The following is a 19240-nucleotide window of genomic DNA, read 5'->3' on the forward strand; positions in this document are numbered from 1 at the left end:
ACAGATGGAATCTTTCATGCCGCATGAGGTGACCAAGGTTCCCACAGCATACATGTCCGAACACGAGACTTTGAGGAGATGGTGTTGCATCTTGTGGCCTAATATTCAAATTGCCTGTGAAGCACACACTTCTGAGGATATGGTGAGGAGAGAAATGGTGGAATAGGTATTACATCCCTATTATAAAGCCTTAACAGCCATGTCTGGAGTGAGGAGAATCATCACGCCACCTACATCAACGGCCATTAGGAATGATACTCTGGCAGTGTGTGGACGGACATTGTCCAAATCACCTACCAGGACTTTATGTGCTGCCTCCTCGTTTGACTGGTTCACGTTACCCGATGTCCCTGCGAGATGCGGTGCAACAGTTCTTAGACTGCAACCCCTGTTCTTTGCGAAAGACGGTGCAACAGCTCAGTTACATGTTAATGTCCTAGAGCATTTGAACAACACATGCCTTCAGGGTTGGACTGGAAGGGGAGGTCCTGTCACATGGCCAGCGTGATCACCTCTGAAGGTTTTGCTCTAGCATTACGTCAAGAAGTTGATGTATGTAACCCCTGTAGAAACGGACGAAGACATGCTTACTAGGGTCCAAGCTGCCTGACGCAACAGACACAAGGGAGCTTTGCGACAGTGTGGCAGAACTCCATGCGCCATGTCCATGCATGCGTTGAGACTGGAGATCGTTACTTTGGACAATTAATAGGAGCTACATTGTTGTTAGGCGGTGTATGCTGTGTATATCCACAAATCAACAAATATGCATTTCCGATCAACGGCTTCCTATCTCACTATAATCTGTCATGGACCCACCATCACACCAGCTTGATCTGCAAATACTGTGCCTACTTACAGTACACCACTAATTGTCATACACCTTTACAATGATCACAGTTACTTACCCTGCAGCTAACAGAGCATCTCAACATTTGAATCCAGATATTCATTTGTAGAAAGGGTCCAAAATATGTTCCTAATTCGTTGTTGAATTCACAGTTTCTCGCTTTATGTTGGATATGAGGTTGTTGAAAATCTTCCCGCCAGTATATATAGCTCGGTTCTCAACCCTAGACAAGCAGGTAAAGTCCACACATACAAGGTGTAACAGATATATGTGTATATATTTTTATATATGTTACATTAATATGTACACACATCAGTATATCGGTTGCTTTTTCTCTGCGTCGAACGGTCTTCCCACAAACTCGTTACAAACTTTATGACCTGGTGTTTTCTGATCGCTCATATTACACCATTAGGTGGACTATACCATTCACTGTCGACTAACCGTATTGCGTTCAAATGTCCACATATCTTCAACACTTGACAAGCTGCCCATGGGAAAATAAGCATTAATAGTTTGCTCTTGGCACATGTACTTGGAGGTACTAAGCAACCTAAAAACTCAATACTTATAATGGCTATAATTATTAGTCTGCAAATGATGTAAATACTGATGTTATGTTGTTCGGTACACCATCCTCAGTCACCAATATCTGCGCTTATGCCCGTTACACCATGTATAATCCATAGTATTTTCTTATTTAGTGAGGCGGACGAGATAGTTGTAGGTTATTTGATAGACTTATGGTAGCTTTCCTTGTAGTTTTCCCAATAATTGTCTGATTTTCTACTGCTTTGGTGGAGAAGTGTTTTCTTTTGTTTATCGATTTTTTTCTTCTGGGGAGTTGAATAAAAACGTGAGAGACACAGTTTCAGATATTTATTTTTGGCGAAAAAGTAAAAAGGACGTATAAAAAATGTCAGCGAGAGTCGATGAGCAAGTAGCTCAGTTTGATGGAGATGCTCGAGGAACTTTCGATGTTCAGGCGGTGGATGCGACGTCCTCCTGGCGGCGGTGCACGACGAACGTCTCGTCGAAGTGCGCGTTGGGCACGTCGAACTCGAACTCGACGACGCGCCTGTCGAACGGGAACCCGGCGGGGTGGTTGTCGCCGCGCTCCAGGATGGGGTGCTTCTCCTCCGAGACGGCAGGGGTGACGATGGCGAAGACGCTGAGTGGCAGCCCACTGCGGGTCCCGCGGGGCAGCACCAGGCGGTTGGGGAAGCCAAAGTGCGAGCGGAACTCGTCCAGGAAGAACTTGCTCTCCTCCTTGAGGGCGGCGACGGTCGTGTGGAACAGGTCCGAGTGCCTCGGTGGCTCCTTGCCGTACAGCAGGAAGTCGCTGCAGCTGCGCTTGATGTCGTTCTCACCAACGGCCACTGCAAAAGACGAAGCATTGGGTCAGCACGAATTACCTGCCCCTTCTTGTAAGGGATGTTTTGGTCAAGAGCGCTGTGTATAAATCTTAATTTTTACTGTGTTAGCTGCACTCGTCAGGAAATGGCCATGAACAGCCATCGCAGCAGTGCGTGAAGTCGAACAGACCGGGCTTTTGCTATTCTTTCTAGTTCAGGTACAAAATCAGGAGTAATTGAACCGTTCGATAACGATATGCCCACTCACAACCAAACTGACACCCTCCAACCTCAACTAGACCTCCAGCTACATTCTGTCACAACAATCTACATTCCAAAAAACAATGTGGATGCAGACGACATTGTGAGTGTTCTTTTATCTCTGTGTTTTTACCCTCTAATGTTACATGCCACATTAGCATTACATAATGCGACAAAGCTAGTAGGTTCACAACTGTGGCAGCTAAGTACTCTGGGTGCAGCTACTCACAGAGGTCCTGTGCGGGTTTTAGTTATCTTATGGCAGTGAAACTTGGTGGATGCAGATCAGATTTACACTGGAAAAAAAAGGTTCCAAAATTGGCCACCAGATGCAAATCTGGCGCTGTGAATGCAAGAAATGTGTATAGAAATATTTCCATATGTAGTGGATTAGGAACTAGACATGACAGAAGAGGTTACACGATAAATCAGTCTAATCTGAAAGCCGTAAATTCGACTAAATACCTAGGTATTACAATTACGAACAACTTAAATTAGAAGGAACATATAGAAAATATTGTGGGGAAGGCTAACCAAAGGTTGCGTTGTATTGGCAGGACATTTATAAAATGTAGCAGACCTACTAAGGAGACTGCCTACACTACGCTTGTCCGTCCTCTTTTAGAATATTGCTACGCGGTGTGGGATCTTTACCAGGTAGGATTGACGGAGTAAATCGAGAAAGTTCAGAGAAAGGCAGCACGTTTTATATTATCGCGAAATATGAGAGAGAGCGTCACAGAAATGGTTCAAATGGCTCTGAGCACTATGGGACTCAACTGCTGAGGTCATTAGTCCCCTAGAACTTAGAACTAGTTAAACCTAACTAACCTAAGGACATCACAAACATCCATGCCCGAGGCAGGATTCGAACCTGCGACCGTAGCGGTCTTGCGGTTCCAGACTGCAGCGCCTTTAACCGCACGGCCACTTCGGCCGGCGTCACAGAAATGATACAGGATTTGGGCTGGACATCATTAAAAGAAAGGCATTTTTAGTTGCGACGGAATCTTCTCACGAAATTCCAACAACTTTCACCTCCGAATGCCAAAATATTTTGTTGACACCGACCTACGTATGGAGGAGCGATCACCACCATAAAATAAGGGAAATCAGAGCTCGTTCGGAAAAATATAGGTATTCATTCTTTCCGCGCGCTATACGAGATTGGAATGATATAGAATTGTGAAGGTGGTGCGATGAACCCTCTGCCAGGCACTTAAATGTGATTTGCAGTGTATCCATGTAGATGTAGATGTCTTTATCTTTCGTAGTTCTGCTTGAAATTAAAAAAAAATGGGAGATTTGGGGTAAGGTCTTATGGGATCAAACTGCTGAGGTCATCGGTCCCTAAGCCTACCACTACCTTTAAACTAACGCTAAGGACGACACACACACCCATACCCGATGGAGGACTCGAAACTACGACGGGTGGGGGGGGGGGGGGGGGGGGGGGAGCAGCGCGGACCGTCACAAGACGCCTGAGGCCGCGTGGCAACACCTTGCGGCTGCTTGAAATTAGTAGAGATTTTGTTTCTGGTAAGAAGTATTCAGATCGGCACTTACGCTTATGGTTGAAGATGTCCAGCAGAACGTAGTACTGCTTCCTCTCCTCCAGGCTGAGTTCGCGGCCGAGGACGTCGTATTTCGGACCAATGAAGACACGGACGACGGTGTCGACTTCCTTGTCGCTCTTAACCTTGATGTGGTAGAAGAACGGCTTGTGGTTCAGGCGACCCTGGCGAGCCAGGAAGTTCACCTCCTTGTACTCTTCGGGGTCAGAAAGTGGCAGTGCGTTGTTGATTTCAAAATCGAAGGTGTCGAAGTAGGTGACGAGTTTGTCGAAGACGACATCTTCAACAGCGACACCTGGCAGCAACAGCTGAAATTAAATAGACGGTCCACCTTGTGACTGACGCAGCACTCGTCGAGAAAAGGTATACTTATATGTCTAAGATTTTGATACTGAGCCTTTCTCTCCGTCTGTATACTTACCTCCTCGTGAGTGTAAGGCTTCAGAAGGTTCTTGTAGTGGTAGAAGATGGAAAGAACACGCTTCGCGATCCTGTAGAAGAGCGGATCCCTCAGCTGGGTTTCTGGTAGTTCAAGGACGCTAGCAGGAACCTAAAACGGAAGTTAGTTATGCACCCTCGCATCCAAATAGAAATTAGACCAATATAACGTCAGAGAGAGTAGACATCATGCGGACATACTCCGTATCGGTGAACAGGGTCGACAATGTGGCCGAAGAGGGAGATGAGGTTCCTGAAGAATGCGCCGTAGAACTGCCTGTTGATGGACTCGTAGTTGCCCTCGACAATGTTTCCGAGGATGTTGGTGAGGTCCTTCTCTCTCACATTGTGCCTCTCGAAGTCGTACTGTTGTGTTAGAAACGTAAGCATTACTGACGGACACATTCTGTATGAAATCGTATTAGGGACAAATCTGCGAGGACACACTTACGCCTGCCAGGTAGCCGTAGTCGATTCCGTCACGGATCCTCCTCTCGTAGTTCCTGATCTCTTCCACGTACAGAATGTCGACGTTGCGGGGGAAGACTCCCTCCGGGCGCGCTGGGGCCTCGAGTCCGTTCTGCAGCCTCAGCTCGGGGTAGTAGCCGACCTGCAAGCATGGCAGAGAGTTTAGTGTCGCCGTTGAACGGTGAGGCCACTGTCTTTGCAACAAAGTAAAGCTGGTGCAGGAATTGAACGTACCAGCACTGGGTGTCTGTAGTCGATGGCCTTGACATCAGGCAAGTGGTTGGACAGCCTCTCCAAGTGGTAGCGAGCCAGGAGCTGCTGCAGGACGAAGAAGAAGCTATCGCCGCGGTGCTTGTACTCGGGAAGGCTGTAGTTGGCGGGGTTCAGCCAGAAGGGGTACTTGTAGTTCAGGTAGGCGTAGAAAGAGTTGAGGCCGACGTCTTCGGTAAAGTAGGAAACCAGCTGCTCGGGGTTGCTCGGCAAGGGGTAGCCGCTGTGGTTGGCGTGCAATATATAAGGAGCCTCCTTAGAGCTGACTTGACCTGCGGAAAGGAACAAGTGAAGGTGTTTAGTGTTTAAGGGTTTGATTGTCAACTTACATTCAGCTCATGTACTTGTTTGTACAATCAATAGAAATACACCAACAATTTCATGTGAACGGCGACAATGATTGCAATCTATGACAAGTAACCCCTCAATAAGTATTGTCGTATTCAACACAACTTTTATGTGACAGCGTAGCCATGTTGCTATACATAACAACGCCTGAGCCATTGTTCTAAATACTTTATATCAGTCACCCTGATGGAGGTCAGTGGCAACTCTGGTCAAAATGCTGATTTGCACAACAACGTGACGAAGTGATCACATCTACGGTTAAGATTTATTCGAGATGGCAATGGCCGCAGAAGCCTTCGCTCGCACGTAAGACAACAGCCATTTTTAGTGCTACCTGGTAGCTAACAGTTGATGAGAAGGGAGAGACAGGGTTATTGCTGTCCCGGGTGTGTTTCGGTCTGAGAATTTAACCAGTTTTCGAGAAAACCAAGGAGATACTTGGAAAGGGAATTAAGTTAGAGGGGAAGAAATGAAGATTTTGAGGGTAGTTGTAGACATTTAAATTCTTTCAGATATGGTACATGATTTAGAAGGGATCAAGTCTCGAAAAAAGCGGGAAAGTAAAACAGAGGCAGTGGAACGTGAGCGAATCAAAACAGGCGATGGCGAGGGAATTATAATTGAGAAATGAGACACAAATAGTAGTACATGAGTGCTGCTATTGAGGTGGGTAAATAATTAATTGGTGGACAGAATAGATTTTCATGCCCTCTCACTGACTACGTGCATCCTGTTAGTCCTGTATAAAAATGAACTGGTTCATTAAGGAGGTAACGTAATGTAGTTAAATTTTGTACTGGAATGCGTTTTTCTAGAGGTTGTAGTTTTCGAATTATTCAAGAAAAACGTACAAAGGTGACATTCAAACGCGTTTTTCTGGAATAACTCGGAAACCATTCCCTGTAGCGGAAATATATGCCAGAACAAAAAGTAGCTACATTACATTTCCTACAAAAAGATACTGTACATCTTTTTTCATAGGACCAATAATTTGCACATAGCCAGCGAGAGAATATCAAAATATTTCTCATGGTACTTGAAAGCACTGTGAGCTGCATAAAGCCCACATACACGGGCAACTGAATATATAATACAGAATATATAATACAGACTAAAAACAACCAGAAAAACATTTATGAAATAGATACATTTGCAAACATCGAATATACGAGTTTAGACGTTACGAAATCTTTTCTCAAGGTATTTCTCTGGAGTACAGTCTTGTTTGGAGGTGAACTGTGGAAGGTAAATAGATAACAAGTGAAGAAAACTTTTAGAAACATGGTGGTTAGCGAGAATGATAAATATTACATGGATACATAAAATTGGGAATAAATTTATCGTTGAATTTGAGTATAATAAGGGATCGGTTGATAGAATTAGAGAAAAAGAACGGATCAGTTGATAGAACATGTTCTGGGTGAACTAAGAATAAGCAGTTTGGTAATGGAGAGAAGCTGATTTGGGGGGGGGGGGGGGGGCAGGGTGGTGGCAGGAGGAGAGGCACAAGTAGTAGAGGAAAGCAGAGGCTTGACTGCCATAAGTAGCTTCTTACGGACACTGGTTTTTCACTAGTTACGCAGAGGTGAAGAGGCTTGCACTGGGTGTTCTAGCATGGAACCAGTTTATACCAGCACCGCCGCCGCAACAACAAAAATAACAACACGATAGTGCTGTCCGAACAGGTAAGTGCTCCGTAGCCGTTCATAAGTATATATGTACAATTATTACACGTGCGATGGAAGAATGAGAATCATCTGTCTTTGAGCCTCCTGCAGAAGCAGCTAACTTCGATAGTTTTAGAGAAAAAGAAGTTTATAGCCGAACTGATGTTTTGCTTTGCACAGTAATGGTGGCTCTGTCAGTCACACATTCGCATAGTTTGCGTGCACACACCTCGCAGGCGGGCGTCATACGCCTTCTGGATGACCTCTGCGTTGACGAAGAGCTGCGGGTAGATCTCGTAGGGAGCTGGCAGCGTGACATCCTTGGTATCCTCGCGATGCAGCACAGCGACAGTGAATGAGTAGACAAACAGTGCCTCGTTCAGGTGCTCCCGGGCCCAAACGGCCGTCTGGAACAAAAGCACATTCGCTGTACACACGGAATATTCGAAGAAATGCAAATTTACTTTCCTAGGGTGCAGTCATAGATAAAGATACAGCTGAAGGCAGCTGGCCCTCTGTGATTCCTTCACATTGCTGGCGGCAGGGAAAGTCTGATAGCACGAGGCAGCAACGAACAGGCTCAAGACGTTCCATTTAAGATGCTGACACTGAAGTGACTACACTCAGTATTGTCAGTTGTAAGCATCCACTATTACCTGCAGCCCTCCTGATCTTCAGGAGGCCCATAAAAGAAGGCATTTGATCGAGAGTTTTGTCGTGTTGGAGCTACAGGAATGAGGAGGCATAGCGGAGACTGAGGAGTTACAACGATTTAAAAGCCTAGAGATGCAACTACTATGATGATGATGTTTGGTACGTGGGGCGCTCAACTGCGCGGTCATCAGCGCCCGTACGAAGTCCCAATTTTCACACAGTCTAATTTTTTCACATTCCAATCTAACCACTGATACGAATGATGATGATCATCATTTGAGATTTGTGAAATGTACTTCGGATGAACGTCTCAGATATGTTGGCCACGCTACTAAAAGCGCTTTAGTTGGACAGCCAGATGAAAGCCATCATGCACGTTATGAAAAGAAACGTACGCCCAAGATTTCTTCATAACTGTGAAATAATGTTATTCGGCGAAGGGTTTTATACTGGTGTTAGACAAATAACCTGGAGAAAAAATTTGCACGGAAACAAAACGAAATGGTTGAAAGTATATTATTCTTTGACAGTATATACACTATGTGGTTAAAACTATCCGGACACATGGCTGAAAATGACTTACAAGTTCCTGGCGCCCTCTATCGGTAACTCTGAAATTCAATTTGGTGTTGGCCCACCCATAGCCTTGGCAGTTTCCACTATCGCAGGCATACGTTCAATCAGGTGCTGGAAGGTTTCTTGGGGAATGGCAGCCCATTCTTCAAGGAGTGCTGTACTGAGGAGAGGTATCGATGTCGGTCGGTGAGGCTTGGCACGGAGTCGTCGTTCCAAAACATCCTAAAGGTGTTCTGTAGGATTCAGGTCAGGACTCTGTGCAGGCCAGTCCATCACAGGGATGTTATTGTCATGTAACCACTCCTCCAGAGGCCTTGTAGTATGAACAGATGCTCGATCTTGTTCAAAAATGCAATCGCCAATCCCAAATTGCTCTTCAACAGTAGGAAGCAAGAAGGTGCTTAAAACATCAATGTAGGCCTGTGCTGTGAGAATTCCACAAGGGGTGCAAGCCCCCTCCTTGAAAAACACGACCACACCGTAACACCACAGCCTCCGAATTTTACTGTTGGCTTTACACACACTGGCAGATGACGGTCACCGGACATTCGCCATACCCACACCCTGCCATTGGATCGCCACATTGTGTATCGTGATTCGCCACTCCACACAACGTTTTTCCACTGTGCAATCGTCCAATGTTTTCACTCCTTACACCCAGCGAGGCGTCGTTTGGCATTTACTGGTATGATGTGTGACTTATGAGGACCCACTCGACCATGGAATCCAAGCTTTCTCACCTTCCGCCTAACTGTCATAGTACTTGCAGTGGATCCTGATGCAGTTTGGAATTCCTGTGTGATGGTCTGGATAGATGTCTGCCTATTACACATGACGAACCTCTTCAACTGTCGGCAGTCTCTGGCAGTCAACAGACGAGGTCGGCCTGTACGCTTTTGTGCTGTACGTGTCCCATGTAGTTCCCACTTCACTATCGCATCGGAAACAGTGAACCTATGGATGTTTAGGAGTGTGGAAATGTCGCATACAGACGTATGACACTTAATCACCTGACCACGTTCGAAGTCCATGAGTTCCGCGTAGCGCCCCATTCTGCTCTCTCACAATGTCTAATGACTACTAAGGTCGCCGATATGGAGTACCTGGCAGTAGATGGCAGTACAATCCACCTAATATGAAACACACACACACACACACACACACACACACACACACACACACACATATATATATATATATATATATATATATATATATATATATATATATATATATATATATATATTGAAAGGGTACAGTACCGCCCGACATTGAAAATAGGTACAACATACTTCATTATTTTTGTCAGAACAACACATTTTTTTTGTAAAATAACTTGATCTCAATTAATACAGCGAAGCCGGATACCAGTGTGGGAAAGAATGACAATTTATTTATTTAATTGATCACATGTGCACTCCCACAAAGTAAATCCCTACATCCAGTTTGGTGAGATCTGTGAAAAGAATGAATGTATGGTCGTCTGCTAACCGCAGATAGTGAATGTGAATATATGATCATCTTTGAGTCGATCCTTTGGCCACCTTTGGTGGGACCAAAGAGATGAAATTTACCTGAGCTTTGAGCGCCTGAAATGTGGCTGACCGATACGGTAGCAAGGTGCTCCCCCACTTTGACAGAGGTGTGAGAGGACCTGGAGAACGGCCATGTTTCAGCACTCTGCCACTGGATCTTGTGCTATTAAGACCTTTTTTAGTTGTGCTCCGTAATGACAAAAGAGTGGAGACATGGTATGCATGTGGAATATTTAAGAGTAGTTTGAAATAATAATTTCTCTGTTTCAGGAACTTTTGTGGGGAGAATTATAAGTCAGGCAGGTAATATTAATGGGATCGTAGTAACCTTCGGAAGTGACCAACGGTCACAATAAAACCAAGTGTAGCAATAAGTTGAAATACTTCCGTGTGCTTAAGTTAAGCTGAGTTACTAGCGTGTGTACAATAAGTTGAAATATTTAAGAAATAGCGTGTGTACCATAAGTTGAAATATTTAAGAAATGGCGTGTGCAGGACTTGAAATTAGAGACGAGTACTTCCACGTGGTGAGTACTGTGTGAGTCTCAATCTGTGTATGAGACAAAGTATAAAGAGAAGTACTCGTCCATGGTATCAGTTGAGGACTCGCGTGTGTGATGAATACGTTCTTAATATTACTTTGCGTGATATGATTCCGTGTGATGCTAGATTCAAACTCTGAGAGAGAAGCAAGGTGAGTCGGCCGTCTATCCAGCAACGCCACTTGGCTTGCATTGCACAGGAAGACGTGCAAATATCTCCAGAGTTCATAGTAGGAAAGTAGAATTACGAAGTGGGGCAGTGTCGTGTGAAACTGGGATGAATATTAATTGAAGTGGGAAAGCTGAAAGTGATAATGTTGTGACTATTCTCTGTGTAGTGTTTCATATTGTAGTGTGGTGTATGTCATGTAATTTGGGTATGTGTGGTTTGCATGGGAGAGTAGCGAGGTAGTTTCAAAAGATTAGTGGGTTATGCGTGTTCCTTTTGTACTGCTCGGTCTGGAGGATAGTTTCGTGATGATGATTGTGAGAGTCGAAGTGTGAGAAATAATAAAAGATCCACCATCCTATCCAGAAAGTGCACTGTAGCGTTAAATAATTACGAGACCATAATATAGAGATTCACCAATGTAAAGCCATGCAAACTGGGCTGAATTTCTCATGTGTTATTGTTGTAGGTTATAGAATATGTGTGTTTAGGTTAGAGAATTTATCGGAATAAATAAGATAGTGAAAAGAAAACGATTGGTGGACTTTTCCTTCGAATTGTATGTTGTCATAATGTCCCGAATTTATAATGTGTGCGCCATTCATATTCAGTGCGGTGGCCACGTGTTGACAAAAGCCGTTAAATAAAAAAGAAAGAAAATGTGGTATTGCCAGTGCGTAGCGTACAGTCAGAGTTCTGTAATTTACTGATAGTCAGATGCGTGTTTCCGTTGCGTATTAATCGTATAGGAGGATAAGTTGTAACTTAAGTGTGAGTACTAGAGTTCATGTTACTCGATAAATAAGAATGAATCCACTCGCTTGGCAGACCACTCATCTTGCAGGCCTGACTGCTTGATGCCACAGTATGAGCAAGGCATGTGGGTGCATCTCTCTCTCTCTCTCTCTCTCTCTCTCTCTCTCTATATATATATATATATATATATATATATATATATATATATATATATATATATATATATATATATATATATATCAGTGTACGTATGACCACAAAGTATGCTGTGGGGTTGCAGATGACTTGCTTATTCAACAATGTAAAAAAGCAATTTCATTAGCATTTTGTGTCGAAGTATACATACCTTGTAGAACGTTTCAAAGTCCTTGGCGAAGTAGAATAACTCAAACACTGACCGGGCCTGGTAGTAGTGAATCCGGTAGTAGACGGAGAACACTTCTCCTCTGGGCAGGAAGCCATAATTGACATAGTACTTCCAGAAAAGTTCGATCTTCTCCTTGTGCTGAAACGTTAACCACGGAAGATCGCTGTAGTTCCCTCCTGATTCAAAACATCAGATCGTGAGTGCTAACGTTACATATTTATACCTCGTAGTTGTCGATGTGTTCAATAGGTTTGTAAGACTTCGCTATTTCCTGTTCTTCTTTAACGAGTGATGGCTGCTGTACGTGGTACAAGAGCCGTAAAAGCTTCACTTGTTTTTCCAGAAGTTCCTTACCAGCTGGAACAAAAAGAAAGAAAAAAATATGTAGACTAACTATCGTCCTGGTGGTGAGATGACATGAAAGTTTTTCAGTATATGATATTTAATTCTCTCTCGACAGTGGTGTTTTATACACGGTAGCACCTGTTTTAACTATAATTCATGTACCGTACGCAATTTCTTACACCCAGGGAGGCGAAATAATGGGGCATCCTGTTCCCCAGTCCCCAATCCAGCAATCTGGATGTCACGCCATCTGACCTGTAAGCGCGCACTTAAATATCGTATCGCACCGTTTCGAATGTACTTCCCATAGACAGATGCAGAACGACTTAGAGCTATAAAACAGTGTACCTCTTGTATGCTTATACATATTCCGCTTACAGGACTCAAAAAAATGTTCAAATATGTGTGAAATCTTATGGGACTTAACTGCTAAGGTCATCAGTTCCTAAGCTTACACACTACTTAACGTAAATTATCCTAAGGCCAAACACACACACCCATGCCCGATGGAGGACTCGAACCTCTTAGACCGCTAACAGGACTCACATAACAGTTTTTCTGTGTGCAATATTCACACGTGTTTCAGTGACAGCTTTTTTTTTTCATAGACGTCAGTGATTATGACGCTATTCACATATTACGTAATTTTCATGAAAATCGCCGGCCGAAGTGGCCGTGCGGTTAAAGGCGCTGCAGTCTGGAACCGCAAGACCGCTACGGTCGCAGGTTCGAATCCTGCTTCGGGCATGGATGTTTGTGATGTCCTTAGATTAGTTAGGTTTAACTAGTTCTAAGTTCTAGGGGACTAATAACCTCAGCAGTTTTGTCCCATAGTGCTCAGAGCCATTTGAACCATTTCATGAAAATCTAATCAGGCTACTGGGCATATTAAGAAATACAGAGAAATGACGACAAAGCGAATGAGAGGATATAATATTTTCTTTTTCTCGTTCTAGCTACCAGCTTTATTTTATAGCAATCATTTCGAAACCTTTGTGCCTTGATGTAAACAGATGTTACCGTCTTGTTTCTTCCGTATATATGTTTTGGTTGGTGTTATTGTATACGATTTAAGGATTTTGTGCTCAAGTCTTCGTTATTTTTTTCAGCGTATACTGAATATATTTTTAAAGCATTCTATCCAATCTCATAGATTCATTTAGCAACTAAGTAAAAACGTTCTTTTATACAGTTCATAACGAAAGCAGCAAAATTCCTACGAGAACTTCTATTTTCATCGACTGCTTCCTTCTACAGGCCTCAAATTACGATGAACACTATCCAGTAATGATGTACAGCATAACATCGATTCATCTGTTATTTCATAGGACAAAAGGCATTTCACACCGGGATCGGTGAGTCAGTGGTCATCATCAATCTAGAAAATATACTGCAGGTTATGAAGTAGATACTTACGTTTACAAAGCAACGTGAACGTTACATCGCTAGCAGAACATGCATTAAGTGCGTGGTCACTGATTGGTCAAATAGGTTACTGCAATGTGAAACGCTTTTGTGGATGCATCGTAAAAATTAAAGGGAGATAATCAGTCACTTAATCTCCACTGGCAATTTGCCATTTTTTTCTAGACGTTAGGACAAGGCTTGCAAATGGTGCTGCATTGTTCACGAACGATGACTTCGATCCACTCTTTCTGAATACCGTGAACTTCAATCATAATATTTATATCAATATTCACAGTGATCAAGTGTTGCCCCTCCCTCTACATCTTCATGATGACTATGCTGTGAACACTCGTGTTCCAAAATGACAACTGCCATGATCAGTGAGGGGGTAGGGGGGAGGGGTGACACGCATTCATTCATGTTCTGAAAAGCATCGAGGCACCTTATCACATCTCGACTGGGCCGTTAAATCACTTGATGTTAGTCCCACACGAAATGCCTGAGACTACTTGTTTCCAGAATGTTTATGTTTGGATTATCGCGAGAGGGTGTAGCAGTAATGTCGCACAGTATACGAGTCATGGGCGTTGTTAATTTCTCCACGATGAGATGTCGAACATACATGTACTCTGCAATCAATCTAATATGTATGCTACTTCTGCTACCACCATCATTTTTCCCCCTTCCCTCTGCATGAACCCTAATTCCCCTGATTTTCTCGTCATTGTCACTTCATGAGAAACACGTGGAAGAATTAATACACTTGCTAAGAAACAATTGCCATTGCCACGGAAGAACTGACAGTTGTTATGGAACACTTGACCCACGATAGTAAAGGAAAATGTAGAGGGCGGGACGCGTTAACCACAGCGTCAGATCATGCAGTAAAATGTTTGAGGAGAGTTGTCGTGGAATCGACTAGTACGACATTCCGTATAGCAAGACGACAAGCTAAAGACGAATGTTGACAATCAGGTGGACTGATAAGGTAGGTTATGAGGAGGTTCTGCGCAGGATCGGAGAGAAATAACTTCCGTGGTACTAGGAGCTGCAGCGGGTAAAACTTAAGAGCAATACAGAGATCGGAATACATCCAGCATATAACTGAGGACGTACGTTGCAAGTGCTACTCTGAGATACAGAGATTGGCACACTAGAGGAATTCGTGACCGCGCGGTTTGAGGCGTCATGTCACGGACTGCGCCGACCGTCCCACCGGAAGTTCGTGTCCTCCCTCGGGCATGGGTGTGTGTGTGTGTTGCTCTTAGCATAAGTTCGTTTAAGTTGTGTGTAAGTCTAGGGACCGATGACCTAAACAGTTTGGTCCCTTAGTAATTCACACACAGCCGGCCGGGGTGGCCGAGCGGTTCTAGGTGCTACAGTCTGGAACCGAGTGACCGCTACGGTCTAGGGGACTAATTACCTCAGAAGTTAAGTCCCATAGTGCTCAGAGCCAAAAAAAAAAAAAAAAAAAAAAATCACACACATTTGATCACTTGGAAATCGTGGCGGGCTGCATCAAACCTATCGCAATACTGATGACTCGGAAGAAAAAAACGGCAACGTGTCATCGAGACATCATTTGAATGCTTACGATTGTGGACTAGTTAGACAGTTCGAAGGCGGTCAACTTGTTACTACTGTGGCAACAGTAACGGGTGTGTCCAAAAGTGTAATCTCGCTAGTAAAAAGGGCCACTGAAGGTGTGAATGCTACACGTAAACATGTAGGAAGTCGTAGACTGACCACCACACAACAAGAGGATCGATACGTAGCCCTAGTGTCAGAGAGGAACAGCATCTGACTCCCAGGCAGATCACCGCAGACTCTGCTACCGTCACCGGTACACGTGTCTCTGCGACGATTAAATCCGGCTTTTTTTGTATACTCGGTAGCCTGTTAAATGCATCCCACTTGAACCAAGTCATCGTCGAGAAAGAGTTCATTGACGTAGGGAGCACGTAGGTTGGGGTCAGTAACAGTGCTCCACAGTGATGTTCTCAGAAGAATCTCGCCTCACTGTGGCAAGTGACTCTGGCCACCAGTTAGTGGGGAGGAGAGAGGGGAACGCATCATATACCACAGAATGTTCTTGGACGTCATCGGTGTGCCCTAGGCGCTAGGGTGTGGGGCGGCATTATGCAAAATGGCCGAACACCGCTGCATTTCTTTGCATAAGATACCGTTACGGCACAGCAGTGGGAGGCTATTCTAGACGATGTCCGTCTTCTTAGGGGTGGGGTAGGTCCCGCGTTTCTGTCTATGGACGACAACCCCCACCCGTACACGAGGTGTGAGGTGCGTTCGGACACATTGGAAAGTTGATATTGAATATATGGATTGTACTGAATACTCATCAGACCTAGAAGCTATATAGAATACCCGGAGACCTCATGACAGACGTATTTCTCAATGAACATTCTCTCCACGAATGGTGGAAGAACTGGAACCGCCTTGAGAGACGACTGGGACATTATCTCTCAAGGAGTCCTCAACAGTTTGGTAGCCAGTACGAATAACAGATGCAAAATGTGCATTAGTAGCCGAGTAGCGCTTACTAGTGAGAGTCCGATATCGAGCTGTATGTTGAGAGACTGACCAATATCAAACATGAACGTTACTTCTGCCAGTTAACCTGCTGTCTCGTATGGTGCGATCTGCACCATTTTTCGTTATAGGTATGTCACTATACTTGTATTGCGGATATGTTGTGCTTCACGTTGTTCATCATTACCTTTGATTACTCCTGTCCAACAATGTCTGTTCCTTAGCAGGTATCAATTAGTGTATATTGCCTGACATACAAAGTAAGCTTTTGGAACTTCTATAGTAAACCTCACCGTGATACACAACGCAGTGCTGGGCATGAAAGCTTGACATTTACCTTGACTGAGGTAACAGTACTTATACTTGTATAGCGTTACAGTCATTACCTACACTACTAGCCATTAAAATGGCTACACCATGAAGAAATGCAGATGATAAACGGGTATTCATTGGACATATACATTATACTAGAACTGACATGTGATTACATTTTCACGCAGTTTGGGTGCATAGATCCTGAGAAATCAGTACCCAGAACAACCAGCTCTGCCCGATATAACGGCCTTGATACGCCTGGGCCTTGAGTCAAACAGAGCTTCTATGGCGTGTACAAGTACAGCTGCCCATGCAGCTTCAACACGATACCGCAGTTCATCAAGAGTAGTGACTGGCGTATTGTGACGAGCCAGTTGCTCGGCCACCATTGACCAGACGTTTTCAATTGGTGAGAGATCTGGAGAATGTGCTGGCTAGGGCAGCAGTCGAACATTTTCTGTATCCTGAAAGGCCCGAACAGGACCTGCAATATGCGATCGTGCATTATCGTGCTGACATGTATGGTTACGCAGGGATCGAATGATGCGTAGAGCCACGGGTCGTAACGCATCTGAAATTTAACGTCCACCGTTCAAAGTGTCGTCAGTGCGAACAAGAGGTGACCGAGACGTGTAACCAATGGCACCCCATACCATCACGCCGGGTGATACGCCAGTATGGCGATGACGAATACACTTTTCCAATGTGTGTTCACCGCGATGTCGCCAAACACGATCACGATGCTGTAACCAGAACCTGGATTCATCCGAAAAAACGACGTTTCGCCATTCGTGCACCCAGGTTCGTCATTGAGTACACCATCGCAGGCGCTCCTGACTGTGATGCAGCGTCAAGGGTAACCGCAGCCACGGTCTCCGAGCTGATAGTCCAGGCTGCTGCAAACGTAGTCTAACTGTTCGTGCAGATGTTTGTTGTCTTGCAAACGTCCCCATCTGTTGACCCAGGGATCGAGACGTGGCTGCACGATCAGTTACAGCCGTGCGGATAAGATGCCTGTCATCTCGACTGTTAGTGATACGAGGCCGTCGGGATCCAGCACGGCGTTCCGTATTACCCTCCTGAACCCACCGTTTCCATATTCTGCTAATAGCCATTGGAGCTCGACCAACGCGAGCAGCAATGTCGCGATACAAATGGTTCAAATGGCTCTGAGCACTATGGGACTCAACTGCTGAGGTCATTAGTCCCCTAGAACTTAGAACTAATTAAACCTAACTAACCTAAGGACATCACAAACAGCCATGCCCGAGGCAGGATTCGAACCTGCGACCGTTGCGGTCTTGCGGTTCCAGACTGCAGCGCCTTTAACCGCACGGCCACTTCGGCCGGCAATGTCGCGATACAATAAACCGCAATCGCGATAGGCTGCAGTGCGACCTTTATCAAAGTCGGAAACGTGATGGTACGCATTTCTCCTTCTTACACGAGTCATCACAACAACGTTTCACCAGGTAACGCCGGTCAACTGCTGTCTGTGTATGAGAAATCGGTTGGAAACTTTCCTCATGTCAGCACGTTGTAGGTGTCGCCACCGGCGCCAACCTTGTGTGAATGCTCTGAAAAGCTAATCGATTGCATATTACAGCATCTTCTTCCTGTCGGTTAAATTTCGCGTCTGTAGCACGTCATCTTTGTGGTGTAGCAATTTTAATGGCCAATAGCGTAGTAGTTATACAGGACAATCCAGCACTTCGGTAGATGCTAAGGAGAACGTGAGGTCGAGAGCGAACTGCGAAGCGACTGCACATGACGGAGATGCAAAATGTTCAAAATGCCCCGAAAGATCTCTCAGAGGATCGGGGGGGGGGGGGGGGGGGGGTTTGGTAGAAGCAAACTCCGTCCATCGACTCCCAGCACTAGGGTGGCCCAGGGGTAGGAGGCGGTGGAGGGGAGCAATCGGATCTACCCAGTCAGGCAGTGCTGGCACTAGACATGTGCCCAGTGGTTTGGCACGAAAATCACTTCGTGATGTCTAGAGCTACACGGGTGCTGTATTCTTGGATCGCCAGCGTTGCGTCAGCCTGACACACACAGAATTAGCGAACCGAACTTGACCGATCTCTCACCGACTTCTGGCGGCCCAGTACTAGGGAGCCATGGTTCCAGTGACTGAGAACAAGCAGTAGTGGAATGAAGAGCGCCCGACTTACCCTCGCTGTGCGGTACAACCGCGGCGGCCGCAAAGGCTGCCAGCAGTGACAGGACGACAACGGTCGCAGTCCTCATGTTGCTCGCAGAGGAAGTACGGACTTTGCGCCGGTCGGAAGGCCTCTTATAGGGGCTGAGGTACACGATAAGCCGGCGTATCGGCGCTTGTGTCGGTCGAGGCAGCGACCCAGCGACCTGTCCACGGTAAAAATCCCGGAGTTGCAGCTTACGCAACAAACGACATCTGCATCTTCCCCGTCCGCCACTACTGTACGTAGTGGCACAGTAGTCACGGCACAGGACTAGCTTTAAAGAGGAATGCTGCTCAAATACCGGCCGGGAAATCCACCTTCCACGTCACAGACTGCATACAAGTCGAAGACTACACTGCATTTCACACTTATGATATTTTTAGAGCTTCCATAGGACGAGTTCTAGACTGTTTCTCGACGTTTTGTTGTAACGTTGCCTTGATTTGCACTATGACATTAACACTCGTATACTTCATGTCATGCAGCATCTACAAATTTTGCCTCAGGTTACGCCTTTCAAAAACTATGGTACAACTCGTATTGCATGGAAATTTTCGCTTCATTGAGCAGCATTTAGAGACCTGACGTGAATATG

The 19240-nt window shown here is 45.1% G+C and overlaps 1 protein-coding gene across 1 annotated transcript; it reads right to left on the bottom strand.

Moving 5' to 3' along the window:
• Nucleotides 1-1714: 1714 nt before the first annotated feature.
• Nucleotides 1715-18705, bottom strand: LOC126237413 (hexamerin-like). Its single transcript, XM_049947523.1, has 10 exons — nt 18616-18705; nt 12054-12187; nt 11810-11968; nt 7461-7638; nt 5181-5488; nt 4930-5088; nt 4680-4844; nt 4462-4590; nt 4033-4348; nt 1715-2229 (listed from the first exon to the last, which is right to left on the bottom strand). The coding sequence occupies exons 1-10, from the start codon at nt 18689-18691 to the stop codon at nt 1832-1834; spliced, it is 2022 nt and encodes a 673-aa protein (XP_049803480.1). The 5' UTR covers nt 18692-18705; the 3' UTR covers nt 1715-1831.
• Between the last annotated feature and the right edge of the window lie 535 nt (nt 18706-19240).

The sequence above is a fragment of the Schistocerca nitens genome, chromosome 2 (genome assembly GCF_023898315.1).
Source record: "Schistocerca nitens isolate TAMUIC-IGC-003100 chromosome 2, iqSchNite1.1, whole genome shotgun sequence".
Classification (NCBI taxonomy): Eukaryota; Metazoa; Arthropoda; class Insecta; order Orthoptera; family Acrididae; genus Schistocerca; species Schistocerca nitens.